General features: G+C 43.9%; 1 protein-coding gene and 1 pseudogene across 2 annotated transcripts in view; one reads left to right on the top strand and one right to left on the bottom strand.

Moving 5' to 3' along the window:
- Positions 1-2,410: 2,410 nt before the first annotated feature.
- On the bottom strand, positions 2,411-3,247 carry LOC100411066 (tRNA selenocysteine 1-associated protein 1 pseudogene; annotated as a pseudogene).
- A 12,000-nt stretch (positions 3,248-15,247) lies between these two features.
- The window catches only part of LOC100402354 (uncharacterized), a 33,255-nt gene continuing 20,825 nt past the window's right edge, over positions 15,248-27,677 (top strand). For both annotated transcript variants that reach the window (XM_035285526.3, XM_078359875.1), the window contains exon 1: positions 15,248-15,427. In XM_035285526.3, the coding sequence (XP_035141417.3) occupies positions 15,425-15,427 (3 nt within the window). In that variant the 5' untranslated portion in view covers positions 15,248-15,424. The remainder of the gene's footprint in view (positions 15,428-27,677) is intronic.

Raw genomic sequence — 27,677 nt, forward strand, 5'->3', positions numbered from 1 at the left:
AGAATCGCTTGAACCCGGAAGGCGGAGGTTGAGAGGAAACGAGATCAGGCCATTGCACTTCAGCCTGGGCAACAAGAGAGAATCTCCGTTTGAAGAAAAGAAAAGAATTTTTGCCCTATGTTCCTCAGAAATATTAGTGTGTCGTTTTGTTTTGTGCTATGTTCTTTCCTGGTTTTGGTATTAGGGTGATAATTGACTTCATAGAATGATTTAGGAAAGAGTCCCTATTTTTCTATTTTTGAAATAGTTTCACTTGGGTTGGTACTAATTTTTCCTTGAATGCCTCATAGAATTGAGCTGTGAATCCATCTGGTCCTGGACTTTTTTTTTTTTTGCAATGTTTATATTACTTTCAATCTCACTACTTTTTATTGGTCTATGCAGAATTTCTATTTCTTTCTGGTTTAACCAAAAAGGGTTGTACATTTCCAAGAATTTATCCATCTCCTCTAGGTTTTCTGGTTTGTGCATGTAAAAGTATTCATAGTAGCAGTGAATGATCTTTTGTAGTCCTGTTTTGTTTCTAATCGAGCTTATTTAGGTCTTCTCTCTTCTTGGTTAATCTAACTAATGGTCTATCAATTTTGGTTATCTTTTTTAAAAAACACCTTTTTGTTTCATTTGTCTTTTGTGTTATTTAAAATTTCAATAATATTACTTATTCTCTGATTATTGTCTTTTTTTCTTCCTATTGCTTTGAGCAAAATAATTATTGTCATATTTGTTTCCTTTTGTTGGGTTGGGGTTTAGTTTGTTCTCGTTTTTCTAGTTCTCTGAAGCGAGAGGTTAAATTTGAATTTTTTTTTTTTTTTTTTGAGATGAAGTTTCGCTCTTGTTACCCAGGCTGGAGTTCGATGGCGTGATATCGGCTCACCGCAACCTCCGACTCCTGGGTTCAGGCAATTCTCCTGCCTCAGTCTCCTGAGTAGCTGGGATTACAGGCACACGCCATCATGCTCAGCTAATTTTTTGTATTTTTAGTAGAGACGGGGTTTCATCATGTTGACCAGGATGGTCTCGATCTCTTGACCTCGTGATCCACCCACTTTGGCCTCCCAAAGTGCTTGGATAACAGGCATGAGCTTCCGTGCCCGGCCCTGATTTTTTTTTGAGATGGTGTCTCGCACTGTTGTCCAGGCTAGAGGGAGTAACCTGGCTCACTGTAAACTCCACCTCCCAGTTTCAAGCAATTCTCTGCCTCAGCCTCCCGAGTAGCTGGGATTACAGGTGCTCGCCACCACGCCCAGCTAATTTTTGTATTTTCAGTAGAGACAGGGTTTCACCATCTTGGCCAGGCTGGTATTGAACTCCTGACCTTGTGATTCACCCGCCTTGGCTTCCCAAAGTGCTGGAATGACAGGCATGAGACACTGCACCTGGCCTAGATTTTCTATTTGTGCCTTTTCAGACTTTTTGCTGTAGGTATTTAATGCTGTATTCCAGAGGTTTTGATAGGTTGTGTCACTACTGTTAGGGACGAGCTGTGCTGCCTCAGAAAACCCCCTCCTTGCGGGCTGACCCCTTCCCCCTTCTAATTGCTCCGCAGCTGCATTCCTGAACCCCTATCTAGGCACCACACCAAGGCTGCCAGATATGTGGCAATTAAGCAAAGCCTGATTATAGCCATCCAGGCAGCTCGAGGGAGGACAGGGAAAGCATATGTTGGTTATCCATACTTGTAAATTCCCGTTTGACACATATCTGTAAACAATCCTGGTTTCCGTCTTTTTTTAAAGACTGCTGCCGCAAAAGTCACAGGATGATGTATTGTAGGTCTGTTACAAGTTAACAAACTCTGTGCCTGTGAATAGATTACGCTGCTCTCACCCTATATAAACCCTGGTTTTGTAAGCTCAGGGCTGCCTCCTCTGACTGTTGGGGAGCAGCCCGGCAGGTTAATAAAACTTTCTTGCCTGACTTTAGGTCTATTCTACTTTCTCTTGTCGACCCTTTAAACTACTATTGTTTAGGTTTTTTTTTTTTATTCATAATCTCCAGAAACAGACATTATTAAAATCTCACAAATCATATTTCCAAAAAGGTTTTATAGTTTTTTTTTTTTTTTTGGAGACGGAGTCTCACTCTGTCACCCAGGCTGGAGTGCAGTGGGGTGATCTCAGCTCACTGCAACCTCTGCCTCCTGGGTTCAAGCAATTCTCCTGCCTCAAACCTCCTGAGTAGCTGGGATTACAGGCGTGTGCCACGACACCTGGCTAATTTTTATCTTTTTTTTTTAGTAGAGACAGGGTTTCGCCAAATTGGCCAGGCTTATCTCCAACCCCTGACCTTGTGATCTGCCTGCCTCTGCCTCCCAAAGAGCTGGGATCACAGGCATGAGCCACTGTGCCTGGCTATTTTAAAAGGAGTCTCTCATCTTATGTGGTGCAGCCTGGCTTGTCCTTTGGCCTAGCTACATCATGGCAGGGATCTCTGAAGACACTGTGTCCAGGGGCTGCCAATTCATCAGAGCGTCATACAGCTCCTCACTCTGTTCCATGAACTCCTTGTTGGCCTCAGTCACATCCAGCTGTGGCATGGGGTCTTCCAATGCATTGTCTCCAACTTCTTCATATGTCTGCATGGTGCTCTGAGTATAGCCATACTGGGGGTAACTGTAGCTGTAGCTGCCTGTGTTTTGGTCATAGCCCCACTGAGCATAGTAGTTCTGGTACTGCTGGTAATACTGATTTTAGCTGTAACTGTACATCTGACTATATTCCACTGGCTTTACACAGCTCGCTTTAGGGATTGCTGCGCCCAGCTGCACAGGTTTAGACCCCAGTCCCACTGCTCCCTGGCACTCCATCAGGGCTCGTGTCTGTTCCAGTTCAACTGTGAATTTCACAAAACCATAACCCTTAGACACACCTGTCTGGTCCAAAACCAGCTTGCCTCCCCGACAGGAGGGATAGACTTTGATGAAGAATTCATACAGCATGCCATCTTCCACATCTGGGGTTAGGTCCCCCACAAAGCGGAATTTTGTTTGTTATCTGGTTGTTTCCCATAAGTGGCATAGTTCAGTTTAAAACGTTTCACAGGTGTGGCTCCTGGAAGGGGTTTCCCATTAATTTTATGCAAACACTTCTCAGCTGTGACCAAATCTGCTCATTCTACAAAGCAGTAGCCAGCTGGGATCCCGGTGAGGCGGTTTCAGATAAATTTGATGCTCATTACAGTCTCCCCCATGTAGGAAGTTCTCATCCATGTAGGGTTCCAGGTCACCCATCCACAGGCTGGCCACCATGCCCACGCATCTGTTTAGTTTTAGAAACATTTAGATTTTTATCTTAATTTCATTGTTGATGCAACAATCATTCAAGACCAGGTTATTTAATTTCCAAACATTTGCAAGGTTTTGAGGATTCATTTTGGAATTGATTTCCAATATTATTCCAATGTGGTCAGAAAGAGTATTTGATATAATTTTGATTTTCTTAAATTTGGTGAGACTTGTTTTATGGCCTATATATGGTCTAATTTGGAAAATATTTTATGAACTGATAAATAGAATGTATATTCTTCAGTCGTTGGGTAAAATGTTCTGTAAATATCTGTTAAGTTCATTTGTTCTAGGCTATAATTTAAGTTCCTTGTATCTTTGTTGACTTTTTTTTTTTGAGACGGAGTTTCACTGTTGTTACCCAGACTGGAGTGCAATGGCATGATCTCAGCTCACCGCAACCTCCGCCTTCTGGGTTCAGGCAATTCTCCTGCCTCAGCCTCCCGAGTAGCTGGGATTACAGGCATGCACCACCATGCCCAGCTAATTTTTTTTGTATTTTTAGTAGAGACGGGCTTTCACCTCATTGACCAGGATGGTCTCTTCTGCTGGGAACTCTTGACCAGCAAGAGGGTTCCAACCTGAATGGGGAGCGTGCAGGAAATAATAAAGGAGACAGAAGCAGGGTCAGGAGGGATGAAGAGACATTGCTCTGTCATTCAGTTTATTATCTGAGGGCTAAGAATATATAGTTTTCAGGGTCTGATTGATGTCATGGTAAGGAGAAAAATAAGTAGCTAAATCATCAATTCTATATAATAAATTGACAGCTAAGTGAAAGGTGGCTATGGAAGAAAATAATATCTTTGGTGCTCATAAGCAAGTTTCTTGTAGCAAAAAAGTTTGTTCCTCATGAATGCGGGGGGCCATCTGGTTTCGCCCATCTGGTTATCTTTTAGCTAGATTCTCCTTTTTTCCTGTCCTCAACTTCCCTATCTCTACTTCCCTCTGTCTAGGGGCTCTGCTTCTGGGGTCAACCTCCCATATAGTGAACACCTGCTCTGCAGTCGCACACGGGAGGGTCCCCAACATTCTCAATCTCTTGACCTCGTGATCCACCCACCTTGGCCTCCCAAAGTGCTGGGATTATAGGCGTGAGCTGTGGGGGTTCGGCATGTCTACTGGGGGGCTTCCGACCAGTGGAGAGCCTCAGCTCCACTCAAATGTTCTCAACCTGGAAGAGGGAGTGCACGGAAGAAAATATAGATAGACAGTGGGGTCTGGAGGACTGCCAGGCAATGCCAGAACAGCAAGTTTATTTGTGCACACCACAGGTTATATACCTTTCAGTACTTGAGGAGTGACATACATTCCATTGTATCTTGAAATAAAATCAAGAACAAAAATCACAAAAAAGGGGTACAGAAAGTATGACTCATAGTCAGAGGGTGTACAGCAAAGAAACAATAAAGTTTGCAAAAGGGGGTCATAAATCTAAACATGTGTTTATCTAAATTCAGTCAAGCAAGCAGGTAAGATCGTTAACAAGGTACAGCTGGAAATTTCCAAATGTCATTCTAAATAGAGATAATCTTTATCTATTCTTTTAGGATTACATGCAGACAATATGAGTGAGTTAGCTGAAATAAACAGAGTTATAAAGTTATTGTGCAGAGAAGGAACTATGAGGCACACAACGTCTATTAAACCACACAATGTCTTGTTAGACCACAAGGCCTGAGCTCAGCCATTGTGTTGCAAATGTCAGAGGCAAAAATAAATGATTAAATAATCAATACAATTAGACTTCCTCTTTTCCCTTAGCTCAACAGCCTCCAGGAGAGGAGAAATGTGTATGGGCTCAAGCTCAAGTTGGAGAGGGTCCTGTCAAGGACCCTTCACAGGAGCCATCCCCACAGTGAGCCATTGCGCTCAGCCCTTTGTTGACTTTCTATCTAGATGACCTTCCTAGTGTTGTCAGTGGGGTATTCTAGTACCCCACAATTATTGTTCCTTCCTTCCTTCCTTCCTTCCTTCCTTCCTTCCTTCCTTCCTTCCTTCCTTCCTTCCTTCCTTTTCTCCCTCCCTCTGTTATCCAGGCTGGAGTGCAGTGGTGCAATCTCAGTTTACTGCAACCTTCAAACAATTATTCTGCCTCAGCCTCCTAAGTAGTTGGGACTACAGGCAGGTGCCACCATGCCAGGCTAATTTTTTGTACTTTTAGTAAAGATGGGGTTTCACCGTCTTAGCCAGGATGGTCTCAACCTCCTGACCTTGTGATCCACCCACCTCGGCCTTCCAAAGTGCTGGGATTACAGGTGTGAACCACCATGCCCAGCTCTTTATTGCCTTGCTTTCTATCTCATTTCTTACGTCTAGAATAAATTATTTTATAAATTTGGGAGCTCCCATGTTAGGTGCATGTGTATGTAGAATTGTGATGCTTTCTTGTTGGACTAGTTCTTTTATTATTATATAATGTTATTCCTTGTTTTTTTGCCATTGTTAATTTTTTTTATTAATTTTTTTTAAAGACGGAGTTTCACCATATTTGTCAGGCTGGTCTTGAACTTCCAACCTCAGGTGATCCGCCCGCCTTGGCCTCCAAAGTGCTTGGATTACAGGCATGAGCCACTGCGCCCGGCTGCCATTGTTAATTTAAAGTCTGTTTTGTGGCTGGGTGTGGTGGCTCAAGCCTGTAATCTCAGCACTTTGGGAGGCCAAGGCAGGTGGATCACCAGGTCAAGAGATCGAGACCATCCTGGCCAACATGGTGAAACCCTGTCTCTACTAAAAACACAAAAATTAGCTGGGTGTGGTAGCATGCACCTGTAGTCCTGGCTACTTGGGAGGCTGAGGCAGGAGAATTTCTTAAACCCGGGAGGTGGAGGTTGCAGTGAGCCGAGATTGTGCCACTGCACTCCAGCCTGGTGACTGGAGACAGAGCTAGATTCTGTCTCAAAAAAAAAAAAGTCTGTTTTGTCTGCTATCAGAACAGCTACTCCTTTTTCATTTTGGTTTGCATGTGCATAGATTATCTGTTTCCACTTCTTTACCTTAAGTTTATTTGAGTTTTCATTTGTTAGGTGTCAGCCTCCATGTGCCAGCCTGGACCCAGACAGTCTTAAACCAGGCATGGTTGCTCCCGCCTGTAATCCCAGCACTTTTGGAGGCTGAGGCGGGTGGATCACCTAAAGTCAGAAGTTGAAGACCAGCCTGACCAATATGGTGAAACCCCATCTTTAAAACAACAACAACAACGACAACAACAACAACAAGAAAGTCTTAAGTCCTGCCTGCCTCAGCTAATCACCCCTCACACTGTGTGATTTTGCCATTATCCCTTATCGCCCAGCTGAGCTTCCCCCTCTCTCAGACATTGAGCTTCTCTCCCCACCCTGCCATCTTAACTGTTTTTATAATAATGTATTCCAGAAGCATGGAACAAAAAGGAAAAAAAAAAGATAATGTGAATACTCCTCACTCCACCCTGCCATTTTTAATTGTTCTTTGCTCTGTGAATATCTCTCCACCCCAACCTACCATTTTTTCTATTCTTTATTTTTATTTTTTAGAGACGGGGTTTCACCATGTTGGCCAAGGTGGTCTCGATCTCTTGACCTCATGATCCACCTGCCTTGGCCTCCCAAAGTGCTGGGATTATAGGTGTGAGCCACCGCGCCCCGCCACATCCTTTCCATTCTTAAACCCCACCCGCCATTGCAACTATACTTATGGTAATGTATACTCCTGGCCCCTCCCCCACCACTGTAACTGATCTTACTCTGTAACATGCCTGCCCCTCCCCAAATTGCCCCAACCTATAAAACCAATTCCCACCCCTACTCCCTTTGCCTATCCTTTCTTGGATTCAGCCCACTTGCACCAAAACATGAAACAAAACAGCCTTGTCGCCCACACAAAGCCTGTTTGGAGGATCTCTTTATTAAAGGCATTTAATATTTGGTACTATTGGATGCGAATAACATTAGGCAGATAATAATGCCATAGGTGCACCAGGCACACAGCAAGTGAACAGAAAATTTGTTAATTTTTGTTAATTCTGTTACATCATAATAATAAGTGTTAAGTCTGAAAAAAAAAAGTGACCACATCAGTGATTTGTAACCCATGTTTATCTTTTTTTTTTTTTATTATTTGAGAAGGATTCTCTCTGTCACCCAGCCTGGAGTGCAGTGTTGTGATCTGGGCTCACTGCAACCTCTGCTTCCCAGGTTCAAGTGATTCTCCTGCTTCAGCCTCCCGAGTAATTGGGATTACAAGTGCCTGCCACTGTACCTGGCTAATTTTTGTAGTTTTAGTAGAAAAGGGGTTTCACCATTTTGGCCAGGCTGGTCTTGAACTCCTGATCTCATGATCAACCCTCCTCTGCCTCCCAAAATGTTTGGGAATACAGGTTTGAGCCACTGTGTCCAGCCACCCATGTTTATTCTCATCAGCCAGGCATGAGCTATAATGGTAGTTAGATTCATTTTATTTTATTTCTTTATTTTTGATACAAAGTTTCATTCTTGTTGCCTAGGCTGGAGTGCTATGGCACTCTCAGCTCACTGCAACCTCCACCTCCTGTGTTCAAGTGATTCTTCTGCCTCAGGCTCCCAAGCAGCTGGAATTTCAGGCCTGCACCACCACACCCAGCTAAGGTTGTATTTTTAGTAGAGAAGGGGTTTCTCCCTGTTAGTCAGACTGGTCTTGAACTCCCAACCACAGGTGATCTGCCTGCCTCAGCCTCCCAAACTGCTGGAATTACAGGCATGAGCCACGAAGCCTATCAAGAGTCTTGGTAATTAAATATAATTTAAAGTATTATTGTTTGGAAAACTCTGCCCCTACCGTGAAAGCTCTCTTTCCCTCCCCCACGAAGAGGCTCCCTTATCTCTCACTCTACATACCGCTCTAGCCTTCCCTCCCGGAGGCAGCCACCTCCCGCCCGGCAACCGGTTGACCAATCACCGCCCGCCTCATTAGCTCTTCCCAGTTTCCCGCCGCCCGGCTTCCCCGCCCAGCGGTTTAAACTGACCAACCGTTGCCCGCCACCTCAGCTCCCTCAGCTTCCCACTCCCTCAGGCCTTCAGCCCCCTATAAAAAAGCTCTGCTCCTCTGAGCGGAGAGACCATTTTCCTCTTCCTCCCGGCTAGTCTGTCCGGAGGCTCTTTCCTCTCAATAAAGCCTGAACTTAAGGAATTTCCTCTAACCTGCTGTCCGGTTTTTTCCGAACGAGCTCAGTCCTCCCGCAGAGGGTAGGTCGGACAATTATATTATTTTGAACATTAAAAAAATAATTTATTCCTGAGTTCTGGGTTCATACTATTAATAATATTAAAAGTTTTCTTATCTACATTACTCAGTCAGCAAGCCATTTAAAATTAAAAAAAAAAAATACAGCCGTGTGCGGTGGCTCACACCTATAATCCCTGCACTTTGGGAGACCGAGGCGGGGGGGGGGGGGGGATCATGAGGTCAAAACATTGAGACCATCCTGGTCAACAAGGTGAAACCCCGTCTCTACTAAAAATACAAAAATTAGCTGGGCATGGTGGCGTGCACCTGTAGTCCCAGCTACTCGGGAGGCTGAGCCAGGAGAATTGCTTGAACCTGGGAAGCAGAGGTTGCGGTGAGCCAAGATCATGACATTGCACTCCAGCCTGGGTAACAAGAGTGAAACTTCATCTCAAAAAAAATTAGCCAGGTGTGGTGTCACACACCTGTAGTCCCAGCTACTTGGGAGGTTGAGGCAGGAGAATCACTTGAACCTGGGAGGCTGAGGTCGCAGTGAGCTAATATTGCACCATTGCACTCCAGCCTGGGTGACAGAGCAACACTCAGTCTCCAAAAGAATAAAAAAGAGTGAATGTAATTTATATATAATTAAATCAACTAAATGTATGAAAAACAATTCTGCATAGAGCGTTGAAATGAAAGCAAAATGCGCTTTTGGTGAAGGAATTTAGAAACATTAGTCTAGTTTGAAATTACTTAATGGTTGTTTCAAATTGAAAAACTGAAATAGTAAATCAAATGTAAAAAGTTTAAATGATTAATTATGAGATTATAAAATGAAAATCTAGAGTGGCAAAGAAACGACTAATATGAGAAATTTATTTGTAAGGTTTTATTAAAATTAGCTTTACCATAAATAATATACTAATAAAAAAGTAGAGCAATTTTCTCTTGGAACACAAATTTTATGTATTATTAGACCCCTAACTTTTTTTTTTTTAATTGAGACAGAACCTCACTCTGTCACCGAGGCTGGAGTGCAATGGCATGATCTCAGCTTACTGCAACCTCTGCCTCCCAGGTTCAAGCAGTTCTCCTGCTTCAGCCTCCCAAGTTGCTGGGATTATAGGCACCTGCCACAATGCCTGGCTAGTTTTTTGGATGTTTAGTAGAGATGGGTTTTTGCCATGTTGGCCAAGCTGGTTTCAAACTTCTTACCTCAGGTGATCCACCCGCCTAAGCCTCTCAAAGTGCTGGAATTACTAGGCCGCACCCAGCCTAGTCCCCTAAATTTGGATGCTACAGAGGGCCAATGCAACATCCAAAAGAGAAAAAACATAATTTTTTTTTTTGAGGTGGAGCCTTGTTCTGTCTCCCAGGCTGGAGTGCAGCATCTTGATCTCAACTGACTGCAACCTCCACCTCCCAGGTTCAAGCGGTTCTCCTGCCTCAGCCTCCTGAGTAGCTGGAATTACAGGAGTATGCCATCATGTCCAGCAGCTAATTTTTGTATTTTTAGTAGAGACGGAGGTTTCACCGTGTTGGTCAGGCTGGTCTCGAACTCCTGACCTCGGGATCCGCCAGCCTCAGCCTCCCAAAGTGCAGGATTACAGACATGAGCCACTGTGCACAGCCAAAAAAACCATAATTATTTGATATGTTAAATTACATGAAAAACGGCCGGGTGTGGTGGGTCACGCTTGTAATCCAAGCACTTTGGAGGGCAAGGCAGGCAGATCGCCTGAGGTCGGGAGTTCAAGACCAGCCTGACCAAGATGGTGAAACCCCATCTTGATAAGAAAAGAAAATTACATGAAAAACATTGTTGAATTAGAGATAATGTTTGATCTTCAACTTCTATTTTAATAAATATATTATTAATATTTATTCCACAGTTGTATGAAATTTCTAAAAATCATTTATTTCAGTATAAGTCATTAGTCATTATTATGTTTATTTTTGTTTCACTTGTTTCTTCATAATTATTTAAAGTTATTTGTAGCTGGGCACAGTGGCTCAAGCCTGTAATCCCAGCACTTTGGGAGGCTTAGGCAAGTGGATCACGAGGTCAAGAGATCGAGACCATCCTGGTCAACACAGTGAAACCCCTGTCTCTACTAAAAATACAAAAAATTAGCTGGGCACGGTGGCATGTGCCAGTTATCCCAGCTACTCAGGAGGCTGAGGCAGGAGAATTGCCTGAACCCAGGAGGTGGAGGTTGCAGTGAGCCAAGATTTTGCCATTGCACTCCAGCCTGGGTAACAAGAGCGAAACTCCATCTCAAAAATAAATAAATAAATAAATAAATAAATACAGTCATTTGTATAGTTAATGGTTTAATTCTGATGTAGTTTCTTTTTATTTTATTTATTTATGTATTTATAAGATGAAGTTTTGGCCAGGCACGGTGGCTCAATCCTGTAATCCCAGCACTTTGGGAGGCCAAAGAGGGTGGATCACGAGGTCAAGAGGTCGAGACCATCCTGGCCAACACGGTGAAACCCTGTCTCTACTAAAAATACAAAAATTAGTTAGGCATGGTGGCACTTGCCTGTAATCCCAGCTACTCAGGAGGCTTGCCTGAACCCAGGAGGCGGAGATTGCAGTGAGCCGAGATTGCACCATTGCACTCCAGCCTGGGTAACAAGAGTGAAACTGTCTCAAAAAAAAAAAAAAAAAAAAAAAAAGATGGGGTTTCACCATAATGGCCAGGCTGGTCTTGAACTGCTGACCTCAGGTGAACCACCCACCTTGGCCTCCCAAAGTGCTAAAATTACAGGCATGACCCACAGTGCCCGGCCCTTATTTTATTTATTTATATTTTTTGTGATGAAGTCCTGCTCTGTCACTCAAGCTGGAGTACAATGGCTTGATCTTGACTCACTGCAACCTCTCTCTTCTGGGTTTAAGCAGTTCTCTGCCTTAGACTGCCGAGTAGCTGGGATTACAGGCAAGTGCCACCATGCCTAACTAATTTTTGTATTTTTACTAGAGACAGGGTTTCACCGTGTTGGCCAGGCTGGTCTTGAGCTTGTAACCTCGTGATCCACCCGTCTCGGCCTCCCAGAGTGCTGGAATTACAGGCGTGAGCCACCTCACCTAAAAATTCTAATGTAGTCTCTATAAACTTCAAAAGCATGCAAAATCCTAGAGTACTGGTTCTGTAAGGAGGTTAAAGAAAGCATGGAAATAGCCCGGACAACTTGAGTACAGGTTTCTGATAATTTTTAAATTATATTGTTTGGACTGAATAAGGATTGTGAGAAGTCTAATGATGAGACTAACTAATAAAACTGCTCATTCATGCTAAGCAAAAATTAGTTGAACATCAGGAAAATACTTTGCCATGTATATTTTTTTGAGACAGAGTCATGCTCTGCCACCAGGCTGGAGTCTCAGTGGTGTAATCTCGGCTCACTGCAACCTCCAACTCTGGGGTTCAAGTGATTCTCCTGCCTCAGCCTCCTGAGTAGCTGGGAGTACAGGCGTGCACCACCATGCCCAGCTAATTTTTGTATTTTTAGTAGAGACAGCATTTCACCTTGTTGACCAGGATGGTCTCGATCTCTTGACCTAGTGATCCACCCGCCTCTGCCTCCCAAAGTGCTGGGATTATAGACGTGAGCAACTGTGCCCAGCCAAGTTTTGTATTTTTTAGTAAAGACAGGGTTTCACCATGCTGGCCAGGATAGTCTCGATTTCCTTACCTTGTAATTCGTCCGCCTTGGCCTCCCAAAGTGCTGGGATTACAGGCATGAGCCCCCACACCTGGCCTCTGCCCCATTTTTATCTTAAATTAGCCAGTACTAAAATCTTTTAGATATGCCATTTGAATAAACTTTGTGGTTCAAATCAAATTACCTATGATTACCCCTAAGTTGTCAGTGTTATGCACCTAAATTGAAGAAACAATCTTGATATTTAAGTGGACATAACCACAATATTAAATGTGAACTCATGCTGATCCTAGAAAGCCAACAGCCACTTGTTCCTTCCTGAGTTTGGAGGGGCCTTTCTGCATTGTGAGATGACGTATCGAAGGTTGAAGGTCCTGAAGTGTTCCTGGGGGACATGTTGATTCTCACACCTGGGCCAAGAATATGTCACAATCTTTATTTTATTTATTTATTTATTTATTTATTTATTGAGACAGAGTTTTGCTCTTGTTACCCAGGCTGGAGTGCAATGGCACAATCTCGGCTCACCGCAACCTCTGCCTCCTGGGTTCAGGCAATTCTCCTGCCTCAGCCTCCAGAGTAGCTGGGATTACAGGCATGTGCCACCATGCCCAACTAATTTTTTGTATCTTTAGTAGAGACCGGGTTTCACCATGTTGACCAGGATGGTATCCATCTCTTGACGTAGTGATCTACCCGCCTCGGCCTCCCAAAGTGCTGGGATTACAGTCATGAGCCACCCGCCCAGCCTCATAATCTTTTTTGAGGGCAGAGACCAGACAGGCATGTCACATCACCTGAATTCTCAGCCAAAAATATGTTACAACTTACTTCTGAAAGCAGAACACAGGAAGCAAAGTCGCATCACCTGGGTGCTGAGCCCAGCAATGAGTAACAACACTCCCTGTGGTCAAGGCCCAGGCAGGAGAGACACACCATCTGGTCCCTAGGCTTCGAGATAAGTCACCATTTTTCCTGTGGGCAGAGTGCAGGCAAAAATAAAGCATCACATCTCTTAGATGATTGATGCAGAGATATGTCACAAGTCCCTCTGTAGAAGGAACCCAGGGGAGGGCCCCACATTTTATATATGTTGGGGCTAGTAATATGTCTTCTTGTGCAAAATATTCTGGGCCAAGGTAAAAGAAAAGAGTCACATAACCTGAATGCAGAACTTCGCAATATGTCACAGTATACCCTGTGCACAGTGCCAAGGGAAGAAGAAAAACCTCAGAGCATCTTTATTCCTGATTTAAAGTCCATGTCTTGTAAGAGAATATTAAATATGCAAAAAACACATGTAGACATGTCTGTGCGTGATTGGTGCTTATACTCACACCGTCCCCCACACCACAGAAGAGAACGGATAACCACAGCCTGACCATTAGGACCAAGGCCAAATCACAAAATAAGTTTGCCTTTAGTGTATTTCCTACTTATCTAAACATTGCAGGTTAAGACTGTGGCTCCATCATTTTTTTATTTTTATTGTTTTTAGAGACTGGGTCTCCCTATGTTGCTCAGGCTGGAGTGCAGTGGCTATTCACAGGCGCGATCCCACTACTGATCAGCACGGGAGTTTTGACCTGCTCTGTTTCTGACCTGGGCCGATTCACCATTCCTTAGGCAACCTGGTGGTCCCCTGCTCCCGGTAGGTCACCATACTGATGCCGAACTTAGTGAGGACACCCGATCGGCATAGTGCACTACAGCCCAGAACTCCTGCGCTCAAGCGATCCTCCCACCTCAGCCTCCCGAGTAGCTGAGAATACAGGCATATGCCACTGCGCCCAGCTGTGGCCTCATCATTCTTTTTTCACTGTCTGATGTTTGGAATTAAGGTGAGCAACAGGTGGTCAGCAGTGGATAATAAAATAACCACAGGTAACCACAGGTCCACCTCTGGTTATTTTATTATTTCTGTCCTCTGTTTGTTCTGTGGTCACTGTTTCTCGGAACTGAAGAGATGTTGGTAGAGAGAGGCTGTCCCCTCCCCTCTGGCAAAAAAGGAATGCTCAGGCTCTTCACCCACCAGACATCAGAGCTGCACTTTAATGTGGCAGCTATTGGCGACATGTGGCTACTGGGAGCCTGGAATGTGGCTGGTCTGAATTACAATGTGCTATAAAGGTAAAATACAAAGTTATTTTCAAAGATTTAGTTCCATATATGTGTGTGTGTGTGTGTGTGTTTGTGTGCGTGTTTCATTAATACTTGCATTTTGCATCCATATTAAATACTTTGGATATGTTAGGTTAATTAGATTGTAACAATCAATTGCACTGTTTTTTTTTTCTTTTTAAAGTTTGACTGCTAAAAAATTTATTTTTATTTCCTTTTTTTGCTATTTAAAGACGGAGTTTTCGCTCTTGTTACCCAGGCTGCAGTGCAATGGCACGATCTTGGCTCACCGCAACCTTCGCCTCCGGGGTTCAGGCAATTCTCCTGCCTCAGCCTCCTGAGTAGCTGGGATTACAGGCACGCGCCACCATGCCCAGCTAATTTTTTGTATTGTAGAGACAGGGTTTCACCGTATTGACCAGGATGGTCTCGATCTCTTGACCTCGTTATCCACCCGCCTCAGCCTCCCAAAGTGACGGGATTACAGGCGTAAGCCACCGCGCCCGGCCTGACTACTAGAAAATTTAAAATTCACGTATGGCTCACATTTTATTTCAGAGGATTGTCTTTTTTTTTTTTTTTTTGCTATTTTCTTTTTTTTTTTTTTGCTTTTCACTCCCTTGCAGAAAGCCTCTTTTTTAAAAGTCTCAAGCTCCCTACTTAATGGACCAGAAGCCTCAAAGGCCATAAAATCTGAAATTCTAAAATAATACTTACATTATTTTTGTGAGTAGCCGAATATCATTTGTAAATGTATATGATCTTATACACAAGGTTAAATGCAAATACCCTCTGGGATGGGCTTGGCTCAGTTAATAAAAGAAGCCCTGGCTGCAAAGGCTGCAGCTTAGGCTGTCACTCTTCATTGAGCCCAGAGTCTGAGCACATCTTCTGTCACTCAGGCCCTGAAGGGTCGGGACCTTAAACGTTATCCAATCAGAAACTCTGGACTAGGACCCGTCCAATCAGGCATGCAGCTGGAGCAGACAAGACGGCTTCCGGGATTTGGCGGCACTTTTGTGTCTCCCTGCAGCCGGAGCTCTAGGTCTCACTTTCTCTGCTGTGTCCTCTCCTCCTAGAGGCCCAGCCTCTGTGGCCTTGCGAACTGCATAAATTGGAAGATCCGCAGCTAAGACGCCGGGACCCTCTGGAAGCCTAGAAATGGTGAGAGTGCTGGGTACGACATCCCGAGAGAGGGAGGGGCTGGTTGAAATCGGGGGGAAGGGGCTGTGGCGGGACTCAGGCCTCCCCGCAGTTAGCTCCACAGTCTGCGCCCGGAGTTCTCCGGAGTTCTGCTTGCCGAGCTCGGCCTCCGCCCCCTTCAGCAATAAGATGGCGGCTTCGCTGACTGCGAGCCCCAGGCGTCCTGTCTCTTCCCTGGGCAGTGACTGTGTCCTGGCCTGGAGCCATCTCTGGGCGGCTCGGCATCCACAGGGCCGTGTCTCTCCCAGATTGTGCAGGGACCACGGGAGGGTCATCGGGTGAGAATCCTGATTCAGGGTGCGGGTTCATGAATGCGAAGAGCTTTTGTCCGGGGGTTCCCAGTTCCTCTTTTCACCTATTACAAATTTATGAGAGTGTCGGGCGCAGTGGCTCACGCCAGTGATGTTGCACTTTGGGAGGCCGAGGCGGGCGAATCACCGGAGGTTAGGACTTCGCGATCAGCCTGACCAACATGGTGAAACCCCGTCTCTATTAAAAATACAAAATTATCAGGGCGTGGAGGCGCACGCGTGTAATCCCAGCTACTCGGCACGCTGAGGCAGGAGAATCGCTTGAACCCGGAAGGTGGAGATTGCGGTGAGGCAGGATCGCGCCATTGCACTCTAGCCTGGGAAACAATACGAAACTCCGTCTCAAAAAAAAAAAAAAAAAAAAAAAAAATTATGGGCATCACCGCAAAAAATTAGAAGAAATTTAATCAAAGTGTGATGCAAAAACTGTGGACCGCCCAGCTGTGGTTTGTAGTTTGTGGTTTATGGGAGCAGCTTGAAGGAAAGACTTTTAAAGGTGCACAATGACTAAAACAAAATTAAATAACTGGTTAGGTACAGTTACATTGTTGCTTGATTTGTACGATTAATGTATACTTTTTCTGCTTATGTGATCAGAGGTTAATTGGCAGTTTTTGGTTGGTGAATCCTGAATTTTGTTTCTCTCAATCCAGTGAGTTACCAAAAAAATGCATCTGAATTAGAGTTTTTATTTATTTATTTATTTTAGACAGAGTTTCGCTCTTGTTACCCAGGCTGGAGTGCAATGGCGCGATCTCGGCTCACCGCAACCTCCGCCTCCTGGGTTCAGGCAATTCTCCTGCCTCAGCCTCCTGAGTATCTGGGATTACAGGCACGCGCCACTATGCCAAGCTAATTTTTAAATTTTTTGTGTTTTTTATTAGTAGAGACGGGGTTTCACCTTGTTGACCAGGATGGTCTTGATCTCTTGACATCGTGATCCACCCGCCTCGGCCTCCCAAAGTACTGGGATTACACGCTTGAGCCACCGTGCCCGGCCATCTGAGTGATTATTTTATAGATGCTTTTAACTTTTTTATTCTCAATATAATCTTTCTCAGAATTGAGGGCTGTTTTTCTCTTCAATGCTCTGACTGGCTGTTTCAGAGACCCTATTACTATCCTTTGGTGTCTGTGAATGAGGTGGGCTGTCACAGCAAGAACTCTGGAGCTATCTCTATCTAGACTCATTCTGGAAATCCAGCAGTATTTTTCCATGTATGCTAATTGGCTATATTCAATAATAATACTTTTTAAAACCTTTTTTTTTTTTTTTAATAGAAACTGCAGCTGAAGCAGTGCTCTCAGTTGCATTATTCTGAAAGTGAAATTTTACCCAGGGCACCTGAAGGTTCTTTTCCTGCTGCTCAGGCTTCATTCTCTGATGTGGCACTGGAGTGCTGATATGGCAATTACTCTTCACGTAAAGTGATCTTCCAACTGTGAGCCCTGTGCTGTGCTGTGGGCTGTGTTTTAGTGACAGATGATGGGGTCTTGAGAAGACACTAGCCATCAGGAGAGGGCAAGCAGGAGTGCTGGAGCCTAGTGGTAAGGAAGTAGAGAGCCATTGCTTTAAAATGTAAGTAGACACTGGGTGCAGTGGCTCACACCTATAATTCCAGCATTTGGGAGGCCAAGGTGGGTGGATCACCTGAGGTTAGGAGTTAGAGACCAGCCTGGCAAACATGGTGAAACCCCATTTCTACTAAAAGTATAAAAAATTAGCCGGGTGTGCTGGTGTGTACCTGTAATCCCAGCTACTTGGGAGTCTGAGGCAGAAAAATTGTTTGAACCCAGGAGTCTGAGGTTGCAGTGAGCCGAAATCGTACCACTGCACTCCATCCAGCCTGGGTGGGTGATAGTGTGAGACTCTGTCTCAAAAAAAAAAAAAGTTTTTTCATTACTGAATATAGCCAATTAGCATACATGGATGGTTTCTCCAATTACCAGGTGAATTGAAGATAAACTATGTATGATGTGGTGCTGTAAATTATTTTATGTGTAGACTAATTATGATAACCATCTTTCTCATCTCTTAGGCAGATTGGCTGTGATGCATGTCACATTCTAAGTTATTTGTATAATAAAATAGTTTTCTTTCTGTTCTATCATAGTGGAGTTTCTCTGGCTGAAGAAAAAAAATTACTTTTTTGAGACTGAGTCCCACTGTATTGCCCAGTACTGGAGTAGAGTAGCATGATCTTGGCTTGCTGCAACCTCCACTTCCTTGGTTCAAGCAATTCTTGTGCCTCAGCCTCCCAAGTAGCTGTGATTACAGACACGCACAACCATGCCCAGCTAATTTTTGTATTTTTAGTAGAGACAGGGTTTCACTGTGTTGGTCAGGCTGGTCTGGAACTCCTTGACCTCAGGAATTCCCTGATCCACCCAGCTTGGCCTTCCAAAGTGCTGGGATTAAAGGCGTGAGCCACCACACTCAGCCAAAAATTTGTATTATTATTTTTTCTTTATTTTATTTTAAGTTCTGGGATACATGTGTAAAATGTGCAGGTTTGTGACACAGTTATACATGTGCCACAGTGGTTTGCTCCACCTGTCGACCTGTTATCTAATTTTAATCCCCACATACATTAAATATTTGTCCTAATGCTGTCCCTCCCTTTGCCCCTCACCCAAAAATTTTTCTTTTAATGATATTTTCCAAACACTGTCTAGAATTACCAGATATAAAATAAACATATAAAGTGCCACCCAGGATCTACTCTGGAGTGGCCTTACCCTCTCAGGCTTCCAGTCAAGTCCCAAATTTGCTGCAAAGTGCTGCTATCACAGGCAGAATAATATCTCTGCCTATTTGGTATTTATAGTCCTCTACAGTCACTTCTAAAGGGGCTAGACCAGATTCCTACAAACTTCACAGGGCTGCAATCAACCATTTTACCCTCTTTCGGTTACCTATCTTTAGAGCTGAAACTGATTAGAGACCATGGGGCTTACAAACCCAATTAGAGTAACATGTATTCACTGAGTATTTCTAGTTCCTCCTATTGCTGAAATGTTCACAAATGTGCAGGTAACCCCTGCTGATACTCTATCCAGAATCTAAATCTGCAGCTCCAAATTCTGAATCTAGGTCTAGAGATTTAGAAAATTAAAAAACTCATATCTGAGAAATGCAGGTCATTTTAGTTGTTAAACTTGAAGAGACTTTAAAATGAGAGCACAATTATTCCTTTTCCCCCTTTCAACTGTGTATTCATCCTTTTTTTTTTTTTTTTTAAAGATGGGGATTCACCATGATGGCCAGACTGGTCTTGAACTCCTGACCTCAGGTTATCCACCCACCAAAGTGCTAGGATTACAGGTGTGAGCCACAGCGCCCGGCCTGTGTATTTATCTCTTGAAACTATTTGCTATTGCTACAAGTAGCTGTGAATGAAACTAATACTGCCACACTGGACACTCTGAACCTTAATGATGTACATGCAATCAATAATTAATGTTATTTGTGTAAATAAGAATTTCTGACAGACAACTTTGTACCAGACCAAAGAAGGGCCAGTCTCTGTCCTTTTTTTGCCTTTACAAATCCACTTGTAACATGTGGTAAACAAAGTATAGATTTCAGGCAACTTGAATCTTTGCTTTCATATTATAATCCTCAAGCTTGGCCCCCATAAAAAACTGTCTACTTATATTTATGTTGCCTCTGCTTTTTCATTTTTTGTAGAAATATCACTTAATGCCAGTGTAAATCATGTTTTGTGACCAAGCTTCAGTAAAAGCCTTTAGATTGTCAGAGTTGCCTGTTTTTTAGAATTGTATGTATATAAAAACTGAAACATTAAACAGACATATTCTAGTGCCTGAAAATACAAAAAAAAAAAAAGAAATATCATTCCCCTTGGCCGGGCGCAGTGTCTCACACCTGTTTTCTTAGCACTTTGGGAGGCCCAGGTGTGTGGATCACCTGAGGTCAGGAGTTTAAGACCAGCCTGGCCAACATGGTGAAACCCCATTTAAAAAAAAAAAAAAAAAAAAAAGAAATATCATTCCCCTTTATAGGGGAGTGTTTACTAGTTAGCAGTTTCCTTTCTTTCCAGATGGCAGCGTGAGCAAGAACAATAAGGAATGCATATTTAGAATCTGTATAGATGTTAAGGTTTTTTTCTTGTCCCAATATTAGTGCTAGAGTAAGAGCACTAATTTTATTCTTTTGTGCTGATGTGCAGGGGCAATGGCTGGGCTTCAATCATTGTGTTATAATTTGCTATGCATATTCAGCTTGGCATGTCCCATTTGACACAAAACTACTGCTATCTGTACACCAGTCATCCTCTCAGAATCTGGGAGAGGCTGGTCTTTTAAATCAGGCCAGCTAACATATGTGTGTGCAATGACCTGCTTGCAGGAATGATCTGCTGTTGGGCCTGTGGGCAGCAATAAAAGTGAATTCAGTGTGTTCCAGGTTTTAAGGGTTACATCTGGATCACCTAGGAGCATGGCCTGGTGTTTGGTTAACCTTTCCCCTGTCATCCAGCTGTGTCCCTTATCTGTAAAACTGACTACCTGATGGGGGTTAGAACTGCCAGTGGTTGTCCTAGGGTGATGTTAGTGGCTTCCTCCACTACCGTAACAGTGGCTGCCATAGCCTGAGGGCAACGTGGTTATCCCAGGGTCACTCTGCCCAACTTCTTTGAAAAATAGTCAGTTCATCTGGCTTCTGATTGTAATTTCTTGGCCAGCACTTCCATAACTATGCCCCTCTTCTTTGCTACATATGGGGAGACGGGTTTAGTTAGGTCTGGAATGCCAGCAGTGTGAACCTGGGTGAGCCTGTTTTAACTTGACAAAAGCTTCTCTAATTTGTGGGGTTTATTCTGTTAGCTCATTTTCAGACCCCCTTTCTGCTTTATAGTGAGGCTTCGCTATGAGTCCCAAAATTTGTATCTATATTTTGCAAAACTTGGCCATTCCCAAACAAGAACAAAGCCGCTGCTTGCTGTTGGGGACCCCCAGATTACCTATGGCTTACACTTGTTCTGGAGACATTTTCCAGGCTCTGGGTGTTAACAAATACCCTAAATATTGTACCCACTGGAGAATAATCTGTGCCTTCTTTTTGGACACCTTGTATCCCATCTACCAGGAAATTCAAAGTTCTTATAGTATTTTGGTCAGAAAGCTCTTGGGTTGGGCTACACAGAAGGTCATCCACATAGTAAAATATACTCCCATTCTCGAGTTGCAGACCCCTCAGATCCCTCTGTAAGACTTGGGCAAGAAATAGGGGCTATCTCAAATTCCCTGAGGGGGAGCACTGTCCAAGTGTACAGTTGTTTTTTTCTGGTGTTAAGATTTTCTCATTTAAAACCAAAAGGTATTGAAACTCTGGGGTGAGAGGAATAGAGAAGAAAGCATTTTATAGGTCTAGGACTGAGAACAATTTTGCACCCCTGGCATCTGATCCATGAAGGTATATGAATCTGCCACCAATGGATGAATGGCAATAACAGCCTCATTACTTATTCCCAGGTCTTGTACTAACCGGTATTTCCCCAAAGTCTTTAAAACAGGTAAGATGCGGTGGCTCAGGCCTATAATCCCAGCAGTTTGGGAGGCCGAGGCGGGGGTGGATCATGAGGTCAAGAGATCGAGACCATCCTCATCAACAAGGTGAAACCCCATCTCTACTAAAAATACAAAAATTAGCTGGGCATGGTGGCACGTGCCTGTAGTCCTAGCTTCTTGGGAGGCAGAGGCAGGAGAATTGCTTGAACCCATGAGGCGGTGGTTGCGGTAAGCTGAGATTGCACCATTACAGTCCAGCCTGGGTAACAAGAGCAAAACTCTGTCTCAAAAAAAAAGAAAAAACACAGGTAGGATGTGGGTATTTCAGGGAGACTTACAGGGAGGGTTTTAAGAGCCCATGGGTAAGTAATATCTCAAGTATGGATGCTAGACCTTTTCTTGCTCCCTGGTTAATATGGATATTGTTTTAAATTAGGAAAATAGGCCGAGCGTGGTGGCTCACGCCTGTAATTCAAGCACTTTGGAGGCCAAGGCGGTTGGATTACCTGAGGACGGGAGTTCAAGACCAGCCTGACCAACATGGTGAAACCCTGTCCTTAAAATATATATATATATAATTAGGAAAATAGCAGAGGTCTTTGGTCTTTAAGCTGTATTTTGACTGGCACTGTGGTTTTAGCCTTCCCTGGTTTTCCAGTATACCATGCCATCGGGTTGAGTTGTTTATTAATGTGCCTGGGACATTGTATTTCTGACTGTTAGCAATTTCACTGAGTGATGCTGAAATTATAGTATTGCCCCTATTTGAATCATGATATCTTTTCCAAGCAAGGAGATTGGGCAGCTTGGTACTCATAGAAATTACTGTTGGAATTTTTTTTTCTTAAATTGACAAATCAAAAGAGGAGTTTAAAATTTTGTTTGTGGCTTTCCCTCCCATAACACTCATGGAGCAGGAGGAAAGGTTTTTTGCATAAGCAGTAAGGTCAGAGTAATTTGCCCTTGTATCAAGCAAAAACTGAATTTTGGTGTCCATGACATCCAGAGTTACCCAGGACTCCTCAGTTGTAATTGCAATGTTCCTGGACAGGGGCAGTGAGCAAGACCCTGGGTCCCTTCAGTCTTCATCTAATTCCACCTTTTGCACTGCTAGAGTTTTGTCTGACCTGCCCCTGGTGGCACGGGGCAGTTAATTCTCCAGAGATAATGACTGTTGCCTTTGCGTTGATGGCAGGGACCTGGCAGGGGCATAGTACATCCCTTTGCCCAATACCCACTTTTCTTGCATTTGAACCAAGAGCCTATGCTGGCTTTATCTTTATGGCCCTTCAGATTTCTCTTAGATGCTCTTTGGGCATTCAGCACATCACCAATGACGGCTGCCATATATTTAACTTCCGTTTTTCTATGCTCTGTTTTTTTTTCCTTCCTTCAGGTTATAAGCATTATACACTAATAAAGGTAGTATCAAGAGGCTGATTTTGATTAGTTTGTGGCTTTATCTGTAGCTGGCAGAGCTTATGTCTAAAGCCTGGGGCAGATTGGCTAATAAAATGCTTTGTCATTAATATTTTCCCTTCAGGAGAGGAAGAGACAAGATTAGTGTGTATTTATTTATTTATTTATTTATTTATTTTTGAGACAGAATTCCGTTCTTGTTACCCAGGCTGGAGTGCAATGGCACTATCTCAGCTCACGGCAACCTCTGCCTCCTGGGTTTAGGCAATTCTCCTTTCTCAGCCTCCTGAGTAGCTGGGATTACAGGCACATGCCACCATGCCCAGCTAATTATTTTGTATTTTTAGTAGAGGCGGGGTTTCACCATGTTGACCAGGATGGTCTCGATCTCTTGACCTCGTGATCCACCCGCCTCAGCCTCCAAAGTGCTGGGATTACAGGCGTGAGCCACTGTGCCCGGCAGATTAGTACATTTTTGTAAAGTCTTCTTCCAGCCTGCCATAAAACATGGCTAAATTTTTCTTCTTCCTTTGTGTAACCATGCACGCTTTATCATAATTCTGCCTTATTTATTCCCTTTATTATTCCTCCAAGGAGAGTCTCAAGAAATTTGGCCTAGTTGTTTATTACCACAGTGGTGTTATAGTTCCAATTAGGATCAATAATGGAAACTGTTTCTGGGCCTGAGTGATTGTCCTGAAGGTTTCAGGTGAATAATTTGTCCACTTTCTGCTGGGTGGTCTCCAAAGATATGTCCCTTTTCTGAAGGGATGCAACAGGTTGCCAGAATAAATTGAACATCTCTCCATGAGAGATCAGTTTGAAGCACATCTGCAAATTCTCTAAGATTCTCAGAATAGCTTCCTAGCTTCTTCTTACAGTGTTGTGTGTCAGTTACAGAGAAGGGGACCTGCATTGAAACTGGCCCCGCAGCTTCTGCTACCCTGTGGGGTAGCAAGGCTGGAGAGAGAGTTAAATACAGTGTTCCCTCTGAGTATGAGGTTACCTTAGGAGCGTCCCTGGTGTTTGCTCCTGGGTTTTAGCCTCAGGAGCACTTGTAAAGGGGCTATGTAGGGATGGTCGTTGCTCATCCTGAAAACCATGTAGGCCTGTGAAAGAAAGTCATCTACAATATCTACTTCTGCCTTAGAACTAGCCTTTGGCGTGTGGGTTTTGGGAGTTTCACAGATTGTTGGGTTTTGGTATAGGGTCATGAAGGTCTGTACCTATGAGATTTCTGACCATTGGCCCTGCCTCTTGCAAAATAGGCCTAATTGCAGGATAGTGTCATAATTAATGCTACCATTGACTGCCCATTGTTCTAAACTGGGCAGCTCATAATAGGGCCAGGCAGTATTGCAGAAAAATATTATACATTTTACCCCACTTAAAGCAAATTTTTAATTCTCTTAGGCAATAATACATTTCCTTTCATAAGTCACTTCCTCGTCCACCATGCACCCCGAAGGCCACCTGCAACATGCCTGGACCCTCTGACTTACATAATCTTTTTGCATAGCTTGGTAGGTTTTTTTGCCCATAGGCAGTTGAGTGGGGGAAGGGAAGACTTTAGCATAAGAAGAAGGTTTAAGTCTCCTGAAATGTGTTGGTTCACCCTGGTCGAGCTGCCACTGCCAACTGTGTAACATGTAGGGATCAGGGAGTATAACTGGAAAGTTGAGAAAGTCTCTCCCTTCTGGACAGGACAGCCATCCCTGTGTGCTCCTTGGCCTTCAGAGAACACCAGAGAGTGGCTCTGGCCAGTTTCACTCACTACCAGAAAATGGCTGCTGGAAGGCTGAAAAAGGAGAAAAGGAAAAGGACTCAGAAAAATGACAAAAGCAGTAGGACTCAGAAAAACAAAAACAAAAGGACTCAGGTCCCTCACCCAAACTGAGGTTGCAGTCAGACACTTCCACATGGAAACTTTTCAGTTTTATTAAAAAGTAACCCTGGCAAGAAACTTGCAGTTGTCTTCGTTCTTACGCACTGTCCATGCTAAGTTAGAAAGGAAAAGAGAGAGAGAGAGAGAGAGAGAGAGAGAGAGAGAGAGAGAGAGAGAGACTGAGACTTCCCTGTATGTAAAAGGGGAAAGGAAAAAAATAAGTTCCAAACTTTACACCTACCTTCTCTCCTGCCTGGCTGACCAAAATGTTACCAGTAGAGGGTCTTGACTGCAAGTTGTCCAAGTTCTGGGCCTTTTGAACAAAGAATTGGACAAAACAGACAGCAAAGCAAAGAAAGAAGGAAGCAACAAAAGAACAAAACTTGGATTTATTGAAAATGAAATTACACTTCACAGGGTGAAAATGGGCCCGAACAATGGTTTAAGGGCCAGACACAGAATCTTTGTCGGTTCAAATACCCACTAGAGGTTTCTCATTGGCCACTTGTTGTTATGCTCTGATTGGTTCCAGAAAGCAACCAATCAGAGGCTAAAGAGAAGTTACACAGGTCACACTCATGCAAATATTCAATTGGTTGTGAAAGCAACCAATCAGAAGCTAAGGTGAAGTTACAAAGTTGCACTTTTATGCAAATGGTGACTCACCCCACAATCAGTCTGATTGGTTTTGGACAGCCAATTTCCTGTATGCCCAACAGAAAAGGTGGGGATTTGCAAAGGGTATAGCCTCTGGTCTTTTTGTTACTTAGAGGTGGAAAGTTAGTTTTTTTTTCCATTTAGGTATAGGAATTCGGTATGAAATGGTCTTAGGTTCCCTTCCTCCAGACCCTATTCCCCTGCCTCATTAGTACATATGTGCAAGTTGGTTTCCAAATGCAGACTTATTTGGACGTTGCTGCCTTCTGTTTATCCTGTAAACTTCAAAGAGCCAGCAAATGATATGAAAAATGGTAGTCTTCATTTGACCTAGAAGTGTTTGTATTGTGACAAGAGTGCTGAGTGTAAGGGACTCCATGCTATGCCTGCTTTCTCTAAGCTAATCATGAGCCCAAGAAGAGCAAGATCAGCATTGATAGGGAACTTGTTTACACATTCATGGTTGGGCACAGTGGCTTATGACTGTCATCCCAGCACTGTGGGAGGCTGAGGTGCGTGGTCACTAGAGGTCGGGAGTTTGAGAGCAGCCCGGCAAACATGGTGAAACCCTGTCTCTACTAAAAACACACACACATACACACACACACACACACACACACATACACACACACACAATTAGCCGGGGATGGTGGAAGATGCCTGTATAATCCCAGCAAATCAGAAGGCTGAGGCAAGAGAATTGCCTAAACCCGGGAGGTGGAGGTTGCAGTGAGCTGAGATCATGCCACTGGACACCAGCCTGCACGACAGAGTGAGACTCCATCTCAGAGCAACAAACAAACCCTTCATGACCCCTTCCTAAGTTTGAAGAATTACATCACAGAAAGTGGGGCCACAGTTTCCAAGTATGTTTTAAGCTCATTATAGCTTTAGAGGCAATACTTAGCTAAGTGGTTATCAGCCAGGTTTCTTTTTTAATTTTTTTTTGAGGTGGGATCTTGCTCTGTGTCCAGGCTGGAGTGGTGTAGTGGTGCAATTTTGGCTCACTGCCACTTCTGCCTCCTGGGTTCAAGTGATTCTCGTGCCTCAGCCTCCTGAGTAGCTGGGGTTACGGGCATGTGTCAACATGCTAGGCTAATTTTTGTATATTTAGTATAGATGGGGTTTCACCATGTGGGCCAGGTTGGTCTTGAATTCCTGACCTCAAGTGATCTACCTGCCTCAGCCTCCCAAAGTTTTAGAATTACAGGTGTAATTCATGATTCCCAGCCCAGCTCAGGTTTTCAGTTAAGATTACATGATCAATTTGCAGAAATATCTACTTACATCCTATCCACAGGTCTGTTTATTGTCCTGGGTGGAGGAGGTATCGTTTTCTTTTTTATTTTTTGTTTTTTGAGACAGTCTAGCTCTTTCGCCCAGGCAGTGGTGTGATCTCGGCTCACTGCAACATTCGCCTGCCAGTTTTAAGCGATTCTTGTGCCTCGGCCTTCCCAAGTAGCTGAGATTACAGGCCCACATCATTATGTGCAGCTAATTTATATATTTTTAGTAGAGTTGGGGGTTTTACCGTGTTGGCCAGGTTTGTCTCAACCTCCTGACCTCAGGTGATCTGCCCACTTTGGCCTCCCAAAGTGCTGGGATTATAGGGCTGTGCCACTGTGTCCAGCCTGGCCAAGGTTTTTTTTTTTTTTGAGACAATATCTTGCTTTGTCACCAGGCTGGAGTGCAGTGGCATGATCTCAGCTCATTGCAGCTTCTACCTCCTGGGTTCAAGCAATTCTCATGCCTCAGCCTCCTAAATAGCAGGCATGTACCACCACACTCAGCTAATTACTTTTTTTGTATTTTTCTATATTTTAAAAAGATGGGTTTCACCATGTTGGGCAGGCTGGTCTTGAACTCCCGACCTCAGGTGATCCACTCTTCTCGACCTCCCAGAGTGGTAAAATTACAGGCGTGAGCCTCCGTGTTTAGCCCTTTTTTTGTATTTTTTAAGTAGAGACGAGTTTTCACCACATTGGCCCAGATGGTCTCGAACTCCTGACCTCGTGATTTACCTGCCTTGGCCTCCCAAAGTGCTGGGATTACAATGGTGAGCCACTGCACCCAGTCCATGTTGTTTTAATTAAATGCATCATGTGACTCTAAGGTGAGGCCAGAATCAAGTATGTGGGGTTCAAGATACATTCATGAGAATTAAGTTTCACCTCTGCACTAAAGAGTGGTCAGAGGGCTGGTTCTGTTTGGTTTGGTAGTGACAGGAAAGTGTGACCCATATTTTCATTACTGTAGAAGAAATTGCTGGTTTCCATGGCAGAAGAAAGCACCTGAGGATCAAAAACAAACTTTTGGGCCAGACGCAGTGGCTCACACCTGTAATCCAAGCACTATGGGAAGCCGAGGTGGGCGGATCACGAGGTCAAGGGATCGAGACCATCCTGGC

This window comes from Callithrix jacchus, chromosome 22 (assembly GCF_049354715.1).
Source record: "Callithrix jacchus isolate 240 chromosome 22, calJac240_pri, whole genome shotgun sequence".
NCBI lineage: Eukaryota > Metazoa > Chordata > Mammalia > Primates > Cebidae > Callithrix > Callithrix jacchus.